Consider the following 13,095-nt stretch of genomic DNA (forward strand, 5'->3'; position numbering starts at 1 on the left):
TGTCCCCAGAGCGAGCCCTGCCTGCCTGCTAGCCTTCCAGGAGTGGAACTGTGCCACTGTTTAGTTCTCAGACAGTGGTTCCATCCCTGTTTGGGGGCTCATGTGTCTGGGTCCCCAGGGAATCCTCCTTCTCCATCCCTCCAACCCTCCATACCTCCATCCTCGTCTCTGTTTCCCAGTGTCTGGTGCCCTGGGCATCTCTTTCCTGGTGCTGTGTCCTCTTCTGTTCTTTGTCCTTGAGGAAGGAAACATTTTGGTTTCCGTTCAGTGTCATCTTTGGGGCTGCGGGTCTAGAGGAAGCGGAGGTGGACACTGGCACTCCACCTTCTCTGGTTGTTTCCTTGCTCTGCCCTGTAGAAAAGCACCAGCTCTTGGGAGTGGGATGCAAGTTCTCAGCTGCACTTCACCACAGCTTTAGCATTGCCTGCCTTCTCACTCTCATGCAATCTTTTACCCCAAACAGGCTGCAGCTGGCACAGTCCCAGCTGAATCATCTTGCCGCCTCCATGCCCTGGACATGGGCAGACCCTGGACCAGCGTCAGGGCCCTCTGAGAATTTAATTTTAATACCACAGATACCCTTTGGTATTTAAAAAAAAGAAAAAGAAAAAAAAAAGAAAAGCCCAATCTGCAGGTATTTGTAGTTAGAGTTTACAAAACAGGCATATTCTGCAGTATATCTATCTACATGCAAATATGTATGTTTGATTTTTGATCTGCTCCTGTTTTGCCCTTAAATCTGCCACCAGAATTCAAAGGAAATGCAGAATAACGGTCATAATGCACTTTTCGTAGTTTTCATCCCTTTGTGTCTGCATTGTGACTGAGATGGTGAGTTTTGCATTCACTATTTGTGGCCTCTGTGACCTGGCTGCAACCATAACCTCTCTGAACCCCATTTCCTCCCTGTCCACAGAGATGGAAATGGCTTTCTCTGGTCAGCTGTGTGTGCAAGGACACAAGGCAGCTGGCATAGAGCTGCCTCAGCCAGGACAGGAGGAAGCACCAGCAGGACCCACAGAGGGGAAGTTATCGAGGGTTGGTGCCCCTCTGCCCCCCAACAGAAGGCGGGTCTTGGGGGATCCCAGCCTTTTGTCATTCACCTGCCTCCCTTTGGGATGGATCAGGTGTTTCCCACAGCCCCTCTCCTGGGAGTGTCTCCTGAGGCGGGGCAGGTGGTTGAAGAATTCTCCCTTCTAGTGGGTTTAAATGAACAGTGCCTCCCTCACCATGCCAAGGAACTGCAGCCTCATCCTGAGGTGGCCATGTGCTGAGGCCACTCACTAGGTGCAGCAGGTTGTGTTGTCCTTCCTCCCTGGGTCAGTCTTCAGGAGTGCCCAGAGCCCCTAGTAGGAGGTCAGGAGCAATGACAGCCTTATCAGCCTGGCCTCTGTGGTCTGGGATGGGCAGCTTACTGCCCTGGGAGTGACATTATGTTTGGGGTCGAGGTCATGGGTGCTTAAGAGCAGCAACTGGCCAAGAACAGGGTGTTCATCATCAATGTCCTTTTGAGAATCTGGTGAAATCCACACGCCCTGAAGCGCTGTGTGTCCTGCCCAGCACACACTCATGGGGCATATGGTCCTCAGGGGTGAAGAAGCCCTTCTTTTTCTCTCCCCTCCATAGAATATTCATGAGGGGAAAAAAGGAAATGTACAAGCTCAATCAGTACCGAAAAGGAAATAGAACTTTATACATTTGATAAAGATATTATAGAAAAATTTTAAATTATTAACATTTTATTGAATTCTTACTCTGCTCTAAGTCCCTAGAAAGCTGTTTATGGGCATGACCTTATTTAAACCTCATAATCACCGGCAGATCCCCATTTTATAGGAAAGTAAGGCTCAGAGAGGGTGAGTGCTTTCTTGGGGTCACACAGCTATGGACATTAAGCTGTTGAGCTTGGAGTCTGGCTTGGTACTGAGGCTCCCAAGGTATGTAAAGAACTCAACTGTTGACACTTCTGTACAGATGCTCTCAGAGTTTTATGTACTCTAGGTAGATCAGGGCTGATAACAGATTTGCCACAACTAACGAGGTTAATTTGGACAGGTGGTACCTATGAACACGTGTTTACCGAGTACCTGTTAAGGTACCAACAGCTGAGGAGCAGCTGCTGCCCTAAGGCTGCAGCATATGGGGCCCTTGGGGGACTGCAGGTTCAAATGTCCCCATGAGCACCAGACTGGGTGGCATCTGGTGTCCCTGCAGGGCCAGGGACCTGTGTGCACTGGAGCTGGTGCCGCAGAGGATTACACACCAGTGTGCCTTCCTAAGCTCGCTGGACCAGGTCCAGGCTGATCCCGAGCTGACCCCAGGTGTGATCTCCTAGTAGGACTCCTAGGGACCACACTTCTTCAAATGCTTACTGCTGCCACCACAGAGGTTACACCTGAAAACCAAATATCAAGAATGTGCGTAGGTGACATGCACAGAAGTCAAGATACTGAATTGGTATTTCTCAGGTCTCTGGAAGACTTGGTGTCAGGCTGAGGAGCAACATGGTGTCTTGTTGCACCTGAGTACAGAGCACCCTTGTCCTGCTAGCTGGCAGGAATGTGCTCTCTCAGGCTCCAAAGAGCACCAGGAGGACTTTGGGATCACAGAGCGCAACCTGCTCACTCCCAGCCCCTCGGTAAAGGCATCCAGCCCAGAGAAGCTCCTTTGTTCAGTGCTTTGATCAGGAGGACACCACCCTGCTCCCCAAAGCAGGGGAGGACCTATGCTCCATGGTGCTGTCGTTTGCTTTTCAGATAGACTTGGAAATGCTCGTGGTTAAAGAACTCATTTGGTTTTTCCCTTTCTTTCCTCTGCTGCTCTTTCTTTCCCACAGGTACCTGCACCAGTCAGGGGCCCTGACCATGGAGGCCCTGGAAAACCCTCTCCCAGAGCCCGTAGAGGGCCCAGAGGAGGACATTGCTGACAAGGTAGGCCCTGGGTAGTCATGTGTAAATGTCAGGGGGCAGTATGGATAGGACACAGCCACGATCTGAAGACCTTTTCCAGATGTGCCATAGGGTGCACAGTGAGGTGGCTGGTCACTGGCCCCATCCTGGCCCATCAGGGGTGGCAATGATGTCGCTAGGGGCTGATTAGATCCTCCATCCAGCCCTGGCCTTCAGCAAGTTCTCTCAGGGGCCTAGTGGCCATAGGATGAAAAAGGAGCACTTCATGTGGTACAAGAGCCAGCTGAAAGTAGGGGACTGAGCAGTGGAAACGTTGGTGATTGTGCCCGCATTTGTGTGGGAGTCAGTTCTGGGGGCAGGTGGATGCTGGCAGCATCGTGGGGACACCCAGAGATTCAGTTCACCAGGGCCTGTGGAGGCAGGACCTGGGGGTGCTCAGGGCTTGAAGAGGAGGGCACTTGACCTGTGTTGACAGCAGAGCCAGGAACGTGAGGGGCGGGCTTCTTCTGAGAGGTCCCCTGGAGTGCACCATGTACAAGGCAGAGCTGCACACTGTGCTTAATACCCCTATACTCAAGGGTGAGGGGAGCAATGCCCCCCACCTTGCCTCCTGTTGTACCTCCAACTCACCTCCTCCTGCACCCGCTCACCTCCTTCTGTGCCCCTAACCTCCTCCTTCATCCCCTCCACCTCCTCCTGTACCCCCTCATCTCCTGCACCTCCTCACCTCTTCCTGTACCCCCTCACCTCCTCATCTCCTCCTGCACCCCCCTCCTCCTGTCCCCCCACCTCCTCCTGCACCCTCTCATCTCCTCCTGCACACCCTCATCTCCTGCACCCTCTTATCTCCTGTACCCCCTCATCTCCTGCACCCCCACCCCCTCATCTGCACCCCTTCATCTCCTCCTGCACCCCCTCATCTCCCATCCCCCCCGCTGTTCCCCCTCCTCTGTGGCACCTTCAGCATCTCATGCTCTGAGTCCTTTCTCTGTCACCTTCACTCCTCCTCTTACCTGTGCAGGTATTTCTCATCTTGAGAGCTGCCTGAGGGACTGATACAAGCCTCTCGGTCCTTTGCATCTCTGGGCACCTGGGCCTCAAGCAGAGCAGGGGCCCCTGCCTGTGGGGGGTGGGGGGATGCTGGGCCTCACTGCCCCACATGCCAGTCCATGGGAAGGGTGTTCCTGGGGCGCCTAGGCCTTGGACCCCCCGGGAACATGTGCACTGTGCTGTTGAGGTGACAGTGCCCCTGTGCCTTTCTGATCCATGGGGAGCTGCTCTTTGTGGGTTTAAGGACAGTCTTCAAGAGCCACTTGGACCCCACTCCAGCTTCACTGAGCAGATCTGATTCTTTGTTGAGAAAATCCGAAATACTTTCCTTGGGGGTGCAGGCTCTCCTGCCTCTTCCTACTTGATTCTCAAGCCATCGTCGATCTCACTGCCAAGGTCATCTTCCTGGAGAGGCGGGTGTCGGAGCTGGAGAAGGACACCGCAGCCACAGGGGAGCAGCACAGCCGGCTGAGGCAGGAGAACCTCCAGCTTGTGCACAGGTGGGCCTGGGGCAGGAGGACCAGGGCTGCAGTATGGTGCTTCCTGTGGTCACCCCTCCACGCATCACTCCCATCTCCATTTAATTCTCTCCCTCACGAAGCAGGGGCTTGGCCACTACACAGAGGTGTGGCTCTCACCTGGAGCTGCTTATCCATTCAGGTGCCTGGCAGTCACCTGCACACGACTAGTGAGCTACAGGCAGGCAGACCTGAGGCTTTGGCTTCAGTGCTCTCCACGGGCAGATACCTGTGGAGCCTTGGACACACACAGGGCACCACCTCACCTCTCAGGAACAGCTGCCACGTGCACCCACATGGATGAGAAGACCCAGCAGCTGGTGAGCACGTGATGTGTTGCTCAGCCCCACAGATTCAAACCACAAGGAGAGGATGTGTTCACTGCACCCAAAGCCTCTCTCGGTCCACTTTCTGCAGAACTTGAGAGTCCTCACAATGTTGGGTCAGGGTCCACCTGCAGTCAGTTAGCAGTCAGCATCAGGGGCCCCTTACTTGTGACCCTGCTTCTGAGAACCCTTCCATCAGCCCTGGTCCCTGGATAGGGCTTGTTTGCTCCGTGGCTCTATGTGATCTCATTTGTCCTCACACTCACCGTGGGAGGCATTGCTATGGTCTCCATCTCACAGATGAGGAAACTGAGGCTTGAGGAGCTTAGGTGGTTGCCCGGGGCCTCATAAGTGGAAGGTGGGGGTAGACCCAGGTTCGTGCCTCCAGACGTGCTCCACTGGAGGAGCAGGCAAGGTAATGGTGTCTGCACAGGAGCTCAGCCCATCCCTGAACAATGCAGGTGATAGAAGTGGCTGAGCCACACTGTGAAATGAGCAGAAACTGGTGAGGACGAGACAGCACATGCCCCTGACTAAGACCTGGCTAGGGCGCTGAGAGGAAACAGTATGACACTGCGTTACATGGAAAGCAGGAGCCACCTTCCCATTCTACCTGCAGACTGTCCTTAGACGCTGTGATGTTCGGTGTTTCCAAACCAGGCATGCATGCAGCCTCATGCCCAATTTGCAGTACTGTTTCTTGAGCCAAGTAAGGTGTGCTTGGCCTGGGGGAATCACCTCTCCAGGCTGTGCCTGCATGGAGCTGGGTGCTGTGGGGAGGCCTGAGAGGCACTTGTAGAATCTGTGGAAGAGGTTCTGTCCTTTGAACCTCTATCCTTGCTGGGCTGCCTGAGCCACATCCTGGTTCCACCACATATTCAGAGCAAGGGCTCTGTCCCTCTAAGCCTGTTTCCTCATCTACATCCTGAACGGGTGGACTCAGGGCTCTGAACCAGGCTGGACACAGGCCTACACGCACTTGGCTGGCAGCAGTGGTGTTCATATTGTGGCCCAGGCACTCGAGAAGCCACAGAGGACCTTGGCCTCCTGACGTAGTGGTCTCTCATCCTGCTGGATACTAATGTTCACACCCTGACCTTCAGTTTCAGGAGATGGGTCTGCCCATGAACACTGCGAATTGGGCTGCATCGTGTGATTGTGGGCACACATTGCACATCTTCTTCACAAAGCGAGGACAGGTTCCTCCTGGAGCAGAGAACCTGGGCTTGGTGGCTGCCTGCTCTCTGGGATTTTCACCAGGGGGTGCCTGTCCAGCAACTCCCACTGCAGAGCTGGGGGGTTGGGGGGGGCCAATGTTAGGGAGCAGCTTGGGCTTCACTGGTGCATTTGGTATATGTTGCAGCTCCAAAGACCATGGTCACTGCCCCCTTGTCTTTGTCAAGGGAAATCTGGATGGGCCACCAGGTTTCTTTGTCAAGCTGACTGTCGAGGTTTCGTTTTAATCTGATGTGCATTTATCAGTTATCCACATTCATAGCATGAAATCCTCACTCCCCCACTGCCCTATTCAATTCCTGTGGATGTTTCTCCTGGAGTTCGCTTCAGCTCTCAGGAGCAATATGAGTACACTGCTCCTTCTTAATGTTTCCCATCTTTTAAATGTTATCTGCCCTACTCTGAACCACTTGCTCTTGAGCCCTGCTGCACAGCTTTCTTCCATTTACTGTCATCCTTGGAATTCCATGTGCCTTCTCCTGTGTTTCATGTCTTATTTTCTGGATCCCACGATTTCTTCTTTTTTTTGCTTTCTCATTTTCTGAGGAGGATGTCCCTCAATAGTTGTTTGTAAAGGGGTTCATAGGATCCAAATTCTTTGAGACCTGCATGTCTGAAAATATGTTCACCCCCCACTCCCCCACCTCCAACTTATAGTCTAGCTGGGTGTGAAATTCTAGGTCAGAAATAGGGTTCCAGGGGCCGGCCTGTGGCTCACTTGGGAGAGTGTGGTGCTGACAACACCAAGTCAAGGGTTAAGATCCCCTTACCAGTCATCTTTCAAAAAAAAAAAAAAAATAGGGTTCCAGTGCCTCTGACCCTGTGCTGGGGCAGAGAGGTATGGTGATGCTGCTGGTTCTGCTGTTCTCTGTGGAACTTGTCTTTCTCACCTGGACACTTGATGAGGATCTTTTATTGCTCTCTGTGCTGTGCACTCGGTTTTCACCTTTAAGTCTAGAAAAAGTGTCTTTCAGCTTCAGGAAGATTTCTGTACTTATTTCTCCATACAGCCTCCTCTTCTTCTCATCTGGTTCAACTCGTGTTAATCACAGAAGAGATCTTGTGGGTCTTTGTGATCTATTCCTTCCACAGCATGCAGGATGTGGTGTCTTAGGGCTTAACTCCTGTTAATCACAGAAGAGATCTTGTGGGTCTTTGTGATCTATTCCTTCCACAGCATGCAGGATGTGGTGTCTTAGCTCTCTGAGATTGTTAGTTACAGGCTCCCTGCTGTTTTGCTTTGTGTTAAAAGTTTCCTGTGGTGTCTGGTGATCTTTGGCCATCTGTTCACTGTCATGTATGAGGTACCAAACAGGAGATGAGAAGCCCTGTGTGCACAGACAGGGCTTGGAGCATGGGCTTCGCTGCATCTGTGGGCAAGTCCTGTTGCCCTTTTCTTTGGGATGGTCAATTCCTGTCTCCTGCTAGTGGTCATGATGTTCTGGGAAGGGGCCATGGTCTCAGGGCCCCCATGGGAACGTTCTGTTTTCCCCTTGGTCTCGCTAACACCTGCCCTGCCCCTGCTGTAAAGTGACTGGAAGGGAGCTGGTCTGTACACCCAGGTCCCCAGCCTGGTGGGGACTGGGCACAGAGTGGACCCTCCCCAGTGGCCCCATAACACAGGGCCCAGATGTGCCCAGCAGCCAATGCGAGACTGGGCCTAGGTCTGGTGTGACTCCAGTGACCCTGGAGAATGTGTGTACTGCTGGGAGGTGCGTCATGGGCTGATGGTGCTACAGCTGAAGCCCAGGTTTGCCCCTCAGCATATTGTGGCACTTGCCGTGTTTAGCTGTCACATTCCACATGTTGAGTCAGATGTTTACTTTCTGGAAAGTGCTGTGGCCCTTGGACCTCAGTGCTTTCTGGCTCCTCCCAAGGCCCCACGTGTCTGGGCCCCAAGCCTGGCTCATTGTGTGTAGCAGTTGCACTGGAGCAGCTGTCAGTGGGCAGAGTGCCCCAGAGACTGGCACCTGTGGGCTGGGCTCTCTGGATAGGACTTCTGTCCACACACATGAGCAGACAGTGCCTGCGCATGTCAGCTGGGGTGGGGATGCAGCGGAGACCATTTTCACTGCCCAGGCACCCTTGAGGCGGGGTGGAAGCTGTTTGGGGGCTGTGTTCCTGCCTGCCTCAGAACTGCTTCTCCCAGAGCTCTGGGCAGCAGTGTCGCTGCCCTTCCTGTCCTTCCTCCCAGGTGGGGGCAGGCTGTCAGGGCCTTTGAGAAGGCTCATCTCCTCCCCTTTGCCTTTCAAGAGCCAATGCCCTCGAGGAGCAACTGAAGGAGCAGGAGCTGAGAGCCTGTGAGATGGTCCTGGAGGAGACCCGGAGGCAGAGGGAGCTCTTGTGCAAGATGGAGAGAGAGAAAACCATCGAGATCGAGAACCTGCAGGCCAGGTAGGGCGGGGTACCCGCAGAAGCCCCACCCACCCCAGAGAAGTACAGCTAGGAAAAATGTAATTTTAGATAAAGGAGAAAACCTATGTGAAGAAGACCTTGAAACTCTCCTACAAGCCACAAGAGATCTGAGTTCATAGATGGATCCCTCTGGTTGTCAGCTTCTCCAAATCTGTCTAATTGACATATCCCAGTAAAAATATCAATCTTTTTTAAGGGAACTTGACAGAATTACTTTTATGCTTCTCTGGAGGCATATAAACCTTAGATGAGTAAGGAAGAGTGGGAGAACAGAAAGAGGAGGGCGTTAACCGTGCTGTCTGTTAAATACATCATAGCAGGAGAAAGACCAAAGCAGGGTGGTGCCACATGGGTGACCAGTAGTCCCACATCTAGGCATTCATACTGTGGATTTGGGGTGTACATTTACAGATACACTTGCAAGGGATGGCTCTTCGAATATTTTTTGTAAAAGTGAAAACCAGTAGATTCCTGTTACCAGAGGAATGGTGGGAGAGGGTCTTAGAGTTCCCCACTCTCAACATGATTTCTCATTTCCCACTGCTCGTGTTTGTCTGGACAGTGAGAGTGGAGGAAGTTATTGCATATAATTTTTTTTTTAACTGAGCCTGTACTACTTTTAGAATTCAAAATACAGGGGTCGGCCCATGGCTCACTTGGGAGAGTGTAGTGCTGGTAACACCAAGTCAAGGGTTAAGATCTCCTTACCAGTCATCTTTTAAAAAAAAAAAAAAGAATTCAAAATATCTAAGAAGAGCTTCTGGGCATTTTCAAAAGTGGGGTGGCTGGAAGGGGATTGCAGTCAGAGGCCTCCAGCCCAGTGGGCTGGGCGGCCAGGGCAGTGTTCCTTCCTGGCCTGGGCACACTGGGGCTGTGGGGGGCACAGCCACGTGAGAGATCCCTCCTCCCACATCTGCTCTGGTATGGAGGGCACAGCAGCCTCGAGGGACACAAAATGGACAGGGGTTTCGTGAGGCCATCAGGGAGCGAGTGGGGCTCAGCGTTGCTTCCTCTCCTGAGTGAGCCTGCTGCCTGCCCTGCACACCCAGAGTCAGTGCTTCTGCATTGACGCTGTTGGCCTCCCTCAGCTTCCTGGGGTGGCCACAGGAGGCTGGTGGTCCTTGGGATTTGCTCAGGCCCTCACAGGCCCCTGCAGCCCTGAGTCAGCTCCCCAAGCTCAGCCCAGCACAGGGGCCTCCAAAGTCTCAGGGACTCTCCCAGCATGGTCTCAGCCCATCTGGTGTACAGGGCGACCCTGCTCAGTGCAGTCCGTCAGGAGGCTGGATTCACGTTCCCCTGGCAGCAGATGGACCCTGAGGTGGGACACTGGAACAGCCAGGAGCAGTAGGGTTGGCCCCATGCCAGCTGATGGCTGGTCTGTGCAGTTACTGCCCGGGAGACAGCTGGGTTTCAGGAATGGGGCCTCAGTAGAGGCGAGAGTTAAATCTGAAAGAGCGTAGGGAGGAGAAAAGAGCCAGGAAGCTGGAACTTCAGATGTCCTTGATTGGGGACAGGGAAAGAGGAGCATGTGTCAGCAGCAGGGGGGTTGCTGCACTGATGTCTCAAGGCACAGGGCAGAGTCAGAGGTTGCAGGCCAGGAAGGGTTCTAGGAAAAGCCAAGTTGTCATAGGAATGAGGCACCCAATAACTCCCAGGGCTTTGGAAAGCATGGGAGGGCTGTGGTGGTGGCATCAGCAGAGACCAAGGCCTGCTACGTGGCCTCCTGGTGCCTCCTGTGCCCTCGGCATTGGGGACATGGCACTGTCAGTCAGCCTGTGAATGTGGCCCAAGCGTGTAGTGCTCTCCAGCAGTGTGTGAGCCGAGGACACCCAGGGAAGCCTCTGTAGGTGCTGGGAAATACAGCACGTCCTTCCAGCAGACACAGGCAGACCTCCCCAGAGCCTGACAATAAAGGAAGGAGAGAAAGTGGCAAAAGGACTGTACTTAGCACTGGGGACACTGAGTGTGTCTGTGGATAGAGGAAAGGCCTAGAGGGAGTGAGGAGCACGCAGCAGAAGGGAGGCGGCCGGCCCAGGAGGACAGTGCTGCGCTGTCAGGAGCTGCGCAGCTGCTACCCTCTGCCTTCACCTACCTGCAGTTCTGACATTCCACAGAATTAAAGCATGATTTGCTTTTATAATTTCAAATAAAAACCACAAATATTATTATTTTTGGGGGGGGCGGCTGGCTGGTAAGAGGATACGATCCGTTGACCTTGGTGTGATATAACACTGAGCTCTAACCAAGTGAGCTAACCGGCCAGCTGCCTCAAGTATTATTTTAAAAGGGGAAAATAACCATGGGTAAAGATGTCTGGACTCTTGAGTCAGAGATGGTGAATTGAGCATGTTATCATACTCTACTCCCAGCAAAACAACAGGAAAGACAAATGTTAGTGGTATAAGCCCAGAAGGCACAGCTGTAGCCACGTTTCTAATGCACACCAAAGACATGGCCTGTTGAGGCACCCTGGGTCAGCAGTGAGGGAGCCAAGAAGCGCCAGGAGTGACACCTCAGAACCAAAGGCTCAGAAATGGTAGCACCAGCCACCTGTGGAAGGTGGGCAAAGGTGAGGCTCAGAAGGATCCCAGCCCACACACAGCTGGGTCACACTATACCGCACCATGGAAGAGGGGGTCTGGACCGCAGGGCGGCAGCACATATGAGAATGGGCACTGCTGAGACCCTTGTCTGGCTGATGGTGTGCCTGTGCCCAAGGGGTCTGACCAGCCCAAGACAAATCCTAGAGGCACTGGTGTCCCAGTTCCCTCATGAACCTCCCCAGGTGGTGCAGAGGCCAGCGGGGTGTCCTTGGGGGTGAGGAGTATGTGGATTTGCTTTGCCTCTGCACCCAGTCATCAGCTCTTTGAAGCCAGGACAGTCCCTGCCTGGGTTTGAGGACACCCTCAAACCCCTTCCCACCCCATGCTGTGCAAGGGGGTTTCCATCACACACCAGATGCGTGTGGGTGCAGATCAGGCTGAATCAGAAGAGATAGCAGGGTAGCAGGATGTTTAGGACAACTGGATTATGGGAAAGAACCAAGACTCCTTAGAGAAGTGGCCAATGCTGGGGCTGGGGCTGGGACAGGGAAAATACAGGCTGAACCTGGAATATCTTATAGTGCCAGTAAGTAAGGAAATGCTCAGATGAAAACAAAACATGCACACACTGACAGGGCGTGCAGCAGGGACACGGGAGACAGCAAGAAAGAGCTCCCAGTGGCCGAGCCTGGCACAGCTTGAGCCACAGACTGAGAACGATGCAACTGGATCGTCACGCAAGGTGCAAACCAAATGTGCGCAAGCCCATAGTGATTCACACAAACAGCTGATAAATAAGTGGGGAAGAGGACACAGATCTTCCTCATGGAAGAATTCCAAATATCTGCAGATAGCCCTCCAGGAGGCAGTGCTGGGCCTCCCCTCCCCCAAGGGTAGGCTGGACTCATGACTAGCTTCCAGAGGACAGAGAGTAGGCGAGAAAGTTGTGACTCGACACAAAGGGGCTGGCGGGGGGTGGGGGTCACCTGGCAGACACACCGTTTCCAGGTGGCCAATAGGGCATGCGATGTCAGGTTCCTGACTGGTGTGGCGAGAAGGCTCCTTACCTCTGTGGGAGTCTTCCCAAAGCCCATCATCCCAGTCTAATCACAAGGAAGCATCAGACTAACCCAATTTTAGGGACATTCCACAAAATACATGATCGAGACTCCTCAAAACTGTCATGGTCATGACACAGCAGGGAAGTCTGGGGGACCGTCAAAGACCACAGGGGATGAAGGAGACTGAGAACTAACGCAGTGTCATCCTGGGCATTGGTGGGAAATTCAGAGTGTAGTGAAGAGTTTGGTTAACAGTGTGCCCCAGTGTGGGTTTCTAGATGTGACAAACGTGCTGCAGTGATGATCAGTGACAACAGGAGGTGAGGCCAGAGCAGGGCAGGGCCCATGGGGTGTCTGCAGCTTTTTGGTAAACCTAAAATTATTCCAAAACCCAAAGTGTATTTAAAAGCCATCATGGATTGTGGAAAAGCGTTGGCCTAGAGCAGTTGGGTGGGGTGCCTGAGGACTGGCCATAGGTATTTGGGGGCATCTGTGGGTCATGAGGCAGCCCTAACAAAGCTTCCTTGAGACACTGGGCCTCCCTTGCCCTGCAGAGGCACATTGCTGGGGAGTGGGCCCAGTTCTGCTCTTGTGTCCCAGGCTGCAGCAGCTGGATGAAGAGAACGCTGAGCTCCGCTCCTGCACGCCCTGTCTGAAGGCTGGCATCGAGCGCCTGGAGGAGGTGAGCTGCCAGCTGGGAGTACAATCCACCCTCCGTTCTTCACACCGACGGGGGAGTCAGAGTCTCCAAAGCTGGGTGGCTGCATGGCTGGCTGAGGGTTGCTGTGGGGTGCGGCTGCCTACCGGCTGTGCTGTTCTAAAGAGCAAAATGACACCTCCTGGGCCCTGCTGTGCTTGTGTGTGAAGGAGCCAGGCCAGCTCTGGACGCAGGCCACCATCCCTTTGCTGGAAAACACTGGGTCTTGCCCAGCCTCTGGTTCTTCCACAGACTCCATGGAGCCTGGAGGTTCGCTCTTAGATTGACCCAAGGGTCTGAATCCAGGGATGATGTCCTTTGAGGGGTGGGCTTCAGTGGA

The 13,095-nt window shown here is 53.4% G+C and overlaps 1 protein-coding gene across 1 annotated transcript in view; it reads left to right on the plus strand.

The window, feature by feature from the left end:
- Positions 1 to 13,095, plus strand: part of RAB11FIP3 (RAB11 family interacting protein 3) — an 88,737-nt gene that overhangs the window by 72,513 nt on the left and 3,129 nt on the right. The window contains exons 8-11 of the mRNA XM_063101063.1: positions 2,837 to 2,930; positions 4,356 to 4,459; positions 8,293 to 8,433; positions 12,659 to 12,740. Of these exons, the coding sequence (XP_062957133.1) occupies positions 2,837 to 2,930; positions 4,356 to 4,459; positions 8,293 to 8,433; positions 12,659 to 12,740 (421 nt within the window). The remainder of the gene's footprint in view (positions 1 to 2,836; positions 2,931 to 4,355; positions 4,460 to 8,292; positions 8,434 to 12,658; positions 12,741 to 13,095) is intronic.

Source organism: Cynocephalus volans, chromosome 6, assembly GCF_027409185.1.
Source record: "Cynocephalus volans isolate mCynVol1 chromosome 6, mCynVol1.pri, whole genome shotgun sequence".
Lineage (NCBI taxonomy): Eukaryota > Metazoa > Chordata > Mammalia > Dermoptera > Cynocephalidae > Cynocephalus > Cynocephalus volans.